This window comes from Tupaia chinensis, unplaced genomic scaffold (genome assembly GCF_000334495.1).
Source record: "Tupaia chinensis unplaced genomic scaffold, TupChi_1.0 Scaffold000126_2, whole genome shotgun sequence".
Lineage (NCBI taxonomy): Eukaryota > Metazoa > Chordata > Mammalia > Scandentia > Tupaiidae > Tupaia > Tupaia belangeri.
In genome coordinates, this window is record NW_006159594.1 from 1030189 (window position 1) to 1039637 (window position 9449).

The 9449-nt window shown below is 52.5% G+C and overlaps 1 protein-coding gene across 1 annotated transcript; it reads left to right on the plus strand.

Annotated features, from left to right (window-relative positions):
* The first annotated feature begins 3312 nt into the window (after positions 1-3312).
* On the plus strand, positions 3313-8918 carry REM2 (RRAD and GEM like GTPase 2). The gene is made up of 5 exons (XM_006144596.3): positions 3313-5432; positions 6760-7101; positions 7328-7401; positions 8135-8342; positions 8692-8918. The coding sequence occupies exons 1-5, from the start codon at positions 5330-5332 to the stop codon at positions 8916-8918; spliced, it is 954 nt and encodes a 317-aa protein (XP_006144658.1). The 5' UTR covers positions 3313-5329.
* The last annotated feature ends 531 nt before the right edge of the window (positions 8919-9449 follow it).

Here is a 9449-nt window from a genome sequence, read left to right on the forward strand (position 1 = left end):
GTCACCCTCAGAGAGGTGCCTTGTTTTACTACTGTGCCACTGTCAGGTGCCTCAGCCTTGGTTTTCGTACTAGTAAAAGTTCTAGGACCTCTGGGGCTCATAGGTGGTGTGGTAGTTAAGGGTGTTGGACTCCCACATGGCTGACCATGGTTTGAGTCCCAGACCTGGTGTCTTGCTTTCTCATTTTCCTTCTCTATCTCTCTCACTCAATCCCTCTCTGTTCAAATTAAAATAAATAAATAAAGCTAAATAAAATAATTTTTTAAAAAGAATTATTTTATTGGGGCCGGCGGGTGGCATTGTGGTTAAGGGCACTGGACTCACATAGGCCACTGTGGTTCAAGTCCCAGACTTGGCGGCTTCTTTTCTCACTTTCCCCTTCTCTCCCACTTTGTCCCTCTCATGTCAAATTAAATAATTTTTTAAAAATTATTTTATTTAACTTTATTCATTTTATTTTTAATTTAACCAGACAGGAACAGAGAGAGAGAGAAAGTAAGAAAGCAAGCCACCAGGTCCAGGACTCGATCCACAGTCGGCCATGTGGGAGTCCAGCATCCTTCACCACCATGCCATCTACCAGCCCCAATAAAATAGTTCTTAAAAAAAAATTCTAGGACCTCTTAAGGACCAACTGTCCACCCTCGCCTGGGTTCCTGTGACTGACACCAGGTGTGAGCGCCAAGCCTCTACTTGGTGCCAGGCTGGAAGTCAGGGGAGCCAGTTGGGTCCTGCATCTATGGAGCACTCTAGGACACAGATCCTGGGAGGAGATTGTCCTTGGTAGAAGGCAGGAGCTGTGACTCCTGCCCTCCACTCTCCATCCCCACCGGGCACGTTAAGGTCTTTCCTATGCAAGACAGATGAGCTCTCAGCCAGGATGAGCTCAGAAAATTCATACTCAGTGTGAAGGCGTGGGCATCACTGTGGCCAAATCTAAGAGTTCTTCCTGGAAGAGGGCCCAAACTGGATTCTAAAGAATGCTGTCAGCAGTTGGAACAGAGCTCGAATTCTAGGCAGGATGAATCCACGGGACAAGCCAGCTAAGGAGACATGAGGGCTAGAGTTGGAGCCTGGACCTCCTGAGAAGCTGCAGTGGAGCCCAAGCTGCAACCAGAGCCAGAGAGCTGGGGAGGGGGACCAGCAGGTGGCGCAGTGGTTAAGACACTAGGTTCCCACATGGCCAACTCTGGTTTAAGTGTCAGCTCTGGCAGTTTGCTTTCTCACTTTCCCTCTCTGGAGAGATGGAGCAAAAAGGATTTTGATGTGACCACATCCCATTGAGGGGTTCTTTTTCTCCCTGCATGTGCATGTGCCTACTGGCAATAAATTAAAACAAAATCCTGTTAAGATACACACCTCTGGGGGACCAGAAGATGGTGTAATGTTACATCACTAGACCCCCACACAGTCAATGGTGTATCGAGTCCTGGACCCGACAGCTTAAAACTCTCATGGGACACGTGTGTGTGCATTCCCAAAATCACCAGAGGAGAAGAGAAGGGCTTGTGGCATAGCCATCCCCCTGGGAGGTGATTTCTCACTTTTGGTCTCTCTGTCTCTGTCTCTGGTGAGCACACAATAAAATTTTAAAAATAAATAATTCTAAACAAAAAAAATACCATCTAGTACCTTGAAAAACATGGAGAGATGGAGCAAAAAGGATTTTGATGTGACCACATCCCATTGAGGGGTTCTTTTTCTCCCTGCATGTGCATGTGCCTACTGGCAATAAATTAAAACAAAATCCTGTTAAGATACACACCTCTGGGGGACCAGAAGATGGTGTAATGTTACATCACTAGACCCCCACACAGTCAATGGTGTATCGAGTCCTGGACCCGACAGCTTAAAACTCTCATGGGACACGTGTGTGTGCATTCCCAAAATCACCAGAGGAGAAGAGAAGGGCTTGTGGCATAGCCATCCCCCTGGGAGGTGATTTCTCACTTTTGGTCTCTCTGTCTCTGTCTCTGGTGAGCACACACTGCTATCCAAGGTGCCCGTGCTCACAGGTGTGGGACCCATGTCAAGACTATTGATGCGGGGGAGAACTGGGGGGAAGGTGTTCTCAACATGGGATGGGATCAGGCTATGAATCAGTCTGAGATAACAGAAGGTAACAGAATTGAGCCCTCAAGCAGCAAAATTCGGGGCCTACTGGGAGGGGAGAGGGAACCCCAGCCGTACAGCCTGAGGCTGTGGGAGCACCAAGGCCGCTAAAGGGTTGGGCACCTGCTGAGTGCCAGGTCCTTTATCACATGGAGCGAGCCCTTCACAGCAAAGCAATGCTATGAGCACTGTAAGCCCTACTCCACGGGTTCAGGAACAGCTTCAAGATAATTGCCAGACTGGCCTAGTCACTGAGTGACAGACAGACCTGGCTTGGTTCAGTTCCAAGTCTCCCCCTTGTCCCACTAGTCCACAGGACCCCTGTGAGGCAGCCTGGATGTGGTCCTGTGTGCTGCAGACCATTTCCAGCCCCTCTTCCTAGCGGGACGCTGTTCCAGGTGAGACCCAGCCTGCTCCTGTGGCCCAAGGCTGAATTGAGGGCAAGCAGAAGTCACAGTATAGCATTGTTGGTGAGGTCTGCAGGCCACAACTCACTCTTGTCTGCTGTCACAGAAATGAATCCAACCACTTAAGTGAGATACCTAGATACATAAGGCTCACTCCTTTACAATTTAAAAACTTTTTCTTTAAAATTCATTTTGGGGGACCAGCAGATGGCATAATGGCTACATTGTTGGATTCCCATGTAGTCGACTGTGGTTTGAGCCCTGGACCCGGTGGCTTAAACTCATGCCCGGTGCGTGTGCATGCATTCCCATTATCCCGAGAAGAGAATGGAAGAGAAGGGATTGTGGCGTGGCCATCACCCCTGGGGAGTGATTTCTTGCTTTCTGTCTCTCTATCTCCATCTTTCTGGTGAGCACATGTGCCCTATAGCAAAAAACTCTCCAAAAACATGTGCCCTATAGCAAAAACCTCTCCAAAAAAAAAAAGAAAGAAAGAAAAAGAAAGAAAACTCATTCTAGGGGCCAGCAGATGGTGTGGAGATTAAGGTGCTAAATCCCGCATGGTTGGCTGTGCAGTTTGAACCCAGACCCAGACCCAGCAGCTTAAAATCATGCCAAGCATATATGCATGCATGCCCAAAATCTTTTTTTTTTTGGAGAGGTTTTTGCTGTAGGGCATGTGAGCTCTCCAGAAAGACAGAGAGACAGAAAGCAGAAAGCGAGAAATCACCTCGCATGGGTGGCCATGCCGCAATCCCTTCTCCTCCATTCTCCTCTAGGGATCTTGGGCATGCACACACAGGCACCTGGCGTGAGTTTAACCTCCGGATCCAGGGCTAAAATCACAGTCGACCACATGGGATTTCAGCGACATAGTCATTATGCTAACTGCTGGTCCCCCAAAATCTTGAGAGGAGAAAGGATTGTGGCATAGCCATCTCCCCCTGGGGGCCGATTTTTAACTTTATCTCTCTGTCTTTCACTGGCAAACAATTCATTTTGGAAGGAAATCATTCTAGAATGTTACACTCCTCTTCAGCATATCTGCACTATAATATAAATTATCCTGTTCAGCTGAGGATCATTCACAGAAACGTATGATTTCTCTGCATTGTGACTTCAGAAGCTGTAACAGAAAGCAAGAGGAGCCTTTTGCCTTTATGCCAAATGACCCTAGATCATTTTTTAAATGCTTGTGTCTGCTTTAAAAGCTTTTTTATTTTTTCTTTCTCTCTTGCTACCAGGCTATCAGGGGTCACTTGCTAAATGTGTTTCTAATCTCCTAGTACAGGATCACGCATGGACATATTAACATTGTGTATGAAGTAAGGATAAGTAGGACATGACCGAAGACTGGAGAATCCATCCAACGCGTGGTGCATGAGTAATTTCAGCTGCTGAGCAGTCCTTTCTGCTTCCTTTAGACCCTGCATTGCTGCTCTGTAGTTGACCTCCAGGTTAAATGAAGCTTCACTGCACATTCCCAGGATTACCATCTGCCTCTTCCATTGGAAAAGTTCCCTGAGGGTTGCAATATACTAGAGATTGTTCCTCATACCAGGAGAGAGTTGAAATATTTGAGACAAGGAAAGCAGCAGAGCACAGAAATGAACATCTCTGGCACAGGAAGGACCTGGGTGGGTATCCTGATGTCTCCATTTTCCAGCTGCACGACTGCTGTGGGGATAGGCCAAGCACCTACTGCTCTGAGCCCTAGGGTCATAAAGATAAAAGGAGAGACTGCAGGAAAATGCTTAGCACAGCACCTGGCAAAAAACAAAAAAAACAGGGAGAGAAAAATATTAGCATGTGTGTTTGGGTACTTGAGGGAGTCAGGAAGAAGTGTGAGGACTTGAAGGGAAAGTGGACTATGCAGAAAAGGAGCCCTAAAGACGTGCTGCCCCAGCTTTCCAGAGGTGGACGTTATCCATTGCGCATCTGCCCCGCATGGCCCCGAGGGCTGGCGCGGGCTGTGTGGAGTTGGGGGCGCGGCCGGCACTCCATTTGAGAGTGGGGATTTCTTCTTTGAGAGGGCTGGCGTTCTCTCCTTTTTTTCTTGCTCTGATTAATACTGGCTTGGATGGCCTGGCAGGGAGGGCGAGAAGGTGAAGGAGACCCCACAATGGTTTTCACTTTCTTTAACCTAGTGGCAAAATAAAGCTGCCCAAACAAAACAGCCACATTTTCTTCCTCAGAGCCCCCATCTGTCCAGGGACCAGGCTGGAAAATGGGTACTTCCATGGCTTTTAGCCCAGAAGTAGCAGGCCGGCTCTCTCCTCCCCCAATGCTTACATCTGATTTGGTCTTTTTCTTTGTCTTTCGGGTCAGCTTTCAGTCTTTCTCTCACCCCTCTTTTTAGCCACTGAGCGCCCACTTTGGGCTGGATACGGGGCTGTGGGGCTAGCAATATGGAGATAAATGCCGCATCGCGCTGGCTCCTGGAGAAAGCCCTCCAGTTCCCTTGGGTCCCAGCGCCCTACCAACCTCGACTCCCTTGCCCACCGACGACCCCCTCACCCCTCTGAGCCCTTATCTCATCTGTCCCTGCGACTTCGTTCTGCCCTGCCTGAACCAGGCTCCGCTGAGTGTCTGCTCCCCGGGGAAGCGATACAAAGGGGGGGGGGGAGGAGGGAATCCCGCTGACATCACTGCTCATTAGCATGTGTGACCTCATCAGGGGGCGGGCCAATTTCCCCAGGTGTCGGGGGGAGGGCATGTGTGTGGGGGGGTGGTATTTAAAGGAAAAAGCTGACAGTGCTGCTGAGTGAGGGAGCGGGTGCTGCAAGCCGCTAGGCTGCACACGCACGCCGATGCACACGGACCCGGACACCGACATGGACACGGACACAGAAACCACAGCACTCTGCCCCTCTGGCGGCCACGGAGCTTCTCCCCCAGGGACGCCCACACCAGGTGAGGGCTAACCTGAGCCAGGTTCCAGCTGAAACCATGGGGGTGGGAGATGAAGCTTTGGTGGGAGGTCTGAACTAGGTGCTGAAAGAGCTTGAACCCAATCAGCAAGAGGGGAAGAGCAAGTCAGGAAGTGGAAAAGACCCCTGCTCCCAGGACCTGAGCTGGGCTAGGGGAGAATGCGAGATTTGCCTCAACGCCCCTTCCCCCATCATTCCCCAGGCTGTGCTTGGGAAACCGGTACGGCCTCTGGGTCAGCCCCATTCTCAAGAGGCTGGACAGGCAGAAGGGCACTGGAAGGAAAGGGGCATCCCCCAAGTCTGGGAATCACGGGCAGGGGGCTGCCCTGGGGACCTGTTGTAAGGATTTCTTCTGGCTCCTGGAGGCCCTGGCTGCCCGCCAGTATTGATCCTGGGCTATTTCCAGCCTCCCTCCACCCCTCTTTGTTGTGTCTGCTGTCCCTCCTCCAGTTCCCTGACCCGTGCATTGTCACTCTCCTTCTTGCTCACACAACACTCCCTCTCTCCCTCTCCACGAACACAACATTCTCTCCCACTCACCACTCGCGGGGACAGCAAGGGACGCAGAGGGTCACTCTCCCTCTCTCTCACACAACACTCCCTCTCTCCCTCTCCCTCTCCACGAACACAACATTCTCTCCCACTCACCACTCGCGGGGACAGCAAGGGACGCAGAGGGATTCTCACAACCATGCACGGGGGCCACAGGAAGAGCAGCCCTTCTCACGAACGCCCCCAGAGACCCACACACACATCATCTCAAAGAGCAAAGGCCCTTACCTGGGAACAGGCTCCCACAAAGTTTTCAAGCCTGCAAGTACCTACTCTCCAGAACTGGGCAGCATCTTGAGCTTCTCATCTCCTCTGGCCCTCCTGTTTGGGGAGTCCCGGGGTGGTGCTGAGGCTGTAGGAGCAGGGCTCTCAGTGAAAGGAGGGGCAGCCTTCCCTCTCCCTCCTTGCCCAGGGTCAGAGGCCTAGTCTGGGGGTATGCCTGTGTGTCAGTGTAAAGTGTGAGTGGGTGTGTGAGCCTGCGCAGGGGTGCCTCCCCTACATGGAGCACGTTTTAAAAGGTTGTGGCTGGGACCACACTGGGGAGCCATCATGTCAGCTCCTCAGAGCCTCCACAGTTCAAATGTCTGGGGGAGTTTAGCATAAGGGTTAGGCCAAAGATTCTCGGTTCCCAGTTCCCTCTGGGTCCTGGTCAACCAGTGTGGCTGGGCATCTGAGGCTGGAACAGCCTGGACTGAGCCCTCCACAGATGGCTGGGCAAACCTCACTCATAGCTTCCTTCTTTGTTTCCCTTCCCTCAGAAACAGATGCCACACTGCTGAAGAAGCCAGAGAAACTGTTGGCAGGGTTGGACCGGGATGGACCACCCTCCATCCCTGGGGTCCCCAGGCGAAGAGGCAGTATGCCTGTCCCCTACAAGCACCAGCTGCGGCGGGCCCAAGCTGTAGACGAACTTGACTGGCCGCCTCAGGCCTCATCTTCTGGTTCCTCCGACTCCTTGGGCTCAGGGGAGGCAGCGCCTACCCAGAAGGATGGCATCTTCAAGGTCATGCTGGTGGGAGAGAGCGGCGTGGGCAAGAGCACTCTTGCAGGCACTTTTGGTGGCCTGCAGGGAGACAGCACTCATGAGCTAGAGAGCCCAGGTATTTGGGGGAGCACTGCGGGGACCGAGAGGGCTCTGGGGCACTAGTCAGGGGTGGACGTACTCATGGCTTGAGCAGCCCCTGGAGCACAGAACCTAAGAGAAGCTTCTCCAACTCCAGAGGTAGTTCCCTGGTGCTAGGATCTGTGGTGTCCCTGGTTACCAAGTCTCACAAGTGTTGGGGACCCTCCAAATGGGCTTTATTCCCTCTCCCTATTTCCCAACAGAGGACACCTACGAGAGACGCATCATGGTGGATAAGGAGGAAGTGACTCTAGTTGTTTATGACATCTGGGAACAGGTAAGAACTAAGATGTAGCTATAAGATGAAGCTGGGAGAACTGGGGAAAGGCCAAGTTTGGCTGAATGTTGGTGGGCCTGCAGCCCCTGCTTTCAAAATATACTGGAACCTTACTTTTCATTTGCATCAGCTCAGAGAGCAAAGGCCCATGCTGATGTGCATACTGTGGCCTGTGACCCGTGGCCCATGGCCCCTGGCTCTAAAAACTGCTGTTTCCAGGATCTTTTGACACAGAAGGAAGTTAGGAACTGAATTTGACAAATTCTGTAGCTGCAAGCCCAGGCTGAACACCCTGAAACTGAACCCATCTATAAATGTTTCAGTTTGTAAGAGTTTGTTAAGACAGGACAAGAGCTCTGTTCCAGAAGGGTTCTGAAAGGGAAAAAAGCAAGGACTTATGACTATTCAGAACATAAAGGTTACAATGCAGAATTGAGAGGTCGAATTACATACACTTGAGTACCATTCATTTTTAAATCAACAGCTTAAGCATAAGGAAATAAGATAACCACCTTAGGATAGGATCCTATGTCCCTAATTCCCCCATGTGGGGCTCACATTACTATTTCTCACTCCTCCAAACACTCTGAGTATGGAGATTCTCCCATTAACTAGCTCTGCTGTCCCAAGCAGGTGGCTTCGCCCGCCCTCACAGCCCGACTCCTCTTTGAGACGTAGGTGGACAGATCTATGCCTCCTGCCGTTACATTCCAGCCTCTCTGCCTGTCTGCAGGGAGACGCAGGGGGGTGGCTGCGGGACCACTGCCTTCAGACCGGGGATGCCTTTCTCATCGTCTTCTCAGTCACTGACCGAAGAAGCTTCTCCAAAGTCCCAGAGACCCTACTTAGGCTCCGGGCTGGAAGACCCCACCACGACCTGCCTGTCATCCTCGTTGGGAACAAAAGTGACCTGGCCCGCTCCCGGGAGGTATCACTGGAGGGTATGTATCCTAAACCCTTTCCATACTTACAGTCTCGGAGAACACAGTCCCTTCCAGGTCACCTCTTCTCCGCTGACCTTTTCGCCCATGCACTGACTCACTTGTGTTTAGCCTAAGACTAAGGGCAGACTCCCAACGCCACACTCAGGGAATCAATCCTTCCTCTTCACTCCCTTCTCCAGGCCCTTCGCACCCTCGCTGCCCCATGTTATAATCTCAGCCTTGTCCTCTGTTGCAAGACTCATGAGTCCCAAATCCTTTTCCACCGCATGCCCTGGCCCTCCCCTGGCCCACCCTCGCCCGAGTCCAGCGCAGCCCTGCGGGGATCTGAGCCGACCCCTTCCTGCTGAGGGCCGCCACCTGGCCGGTACACTGAGCTGCAAGCACATCGAGACGTCTGCCGCGCTGCACCACAACACGCGGGAGCTCTTCGAGGGCGCGGTGCGCCAGATCCGGCTGCGGCGGGGCCGGAGCCGCGCCGGGGGCCAGCGGCCAGAGAGCTGCAGCCCGGAGGGCCCCGCGCCGCCCGCGCGCCGCGAGGGGCCCCCCCAGCAGGGCAAATCTTTAAGAGGTTGAGTGGCCACCCCAATGGAAAGATAACAGGGTCTCTCCTTCCCTCTCTACATTCCGCCAATCCTTGGGGGTGCCAAAATACTCAGCCCCGCTCCACCCCACAACCGGCTTCTTTCGTGGAGGCCGTCTAGGAAACCAAAAACTCCCGGGATGCCCTGGTGTGACCGCGGGGTGCAGGCCCGCAGGTCCCCTGCCGGCCGGGAGAGGGCCAGCCGGCGTCGCCCCCCCTGCCGCTTGGCGTTTTCCGCACATCTTCCGCCCGGGAGCTCCTAGAGAGCGAGGACACAGACCTGCGGGCGCGTGCGGAGCGGCTGGTGGGCAGGGCGGCTCTGGCGGGTCTGGAAAGAAAAAAAATCAAGAATTTTTTTGTTTTTGTTTTTAACCAACACGCGCTTGGCCATCTCTTCTGTAAAGAGACTCTAAAAGCGAGAACTGGACAAGTGCTTTATAGACTCCTTGACGGACCTTACCGTCTTTGTACTCTGTGTAAGTAGGCCTCACCTTTAAGAGCCTTAAAGGTAAATATATGGAGCC

What these genes read in the sequence shown, in the direction of transcription:
- REM2 (XM_006144596.3), top strand. Translation starts at nt 5,330, where the DNA reads ATGCACACGGACCCGGACACCGACATGGACACGGACACAGAAACCACA. An exon ending in TCATGAGCTAGAGAGCCCAG is followed by an intron (nt 7,102 to 7,327) that starts GTATTTGGGGGA and finishes ATTTCCCAACAG; the next exon opens with AGGACACCTACGAGAGACGC. An exon ending in TTTATGACATCTGGGAACAG is followed by an intron (nt 7,402 to 8,134) that starts GTAAGAACTAAG and finishes GCCTGTCTGCAG; the next exon opens with GGAGACGCAGGGGGGTGGCT.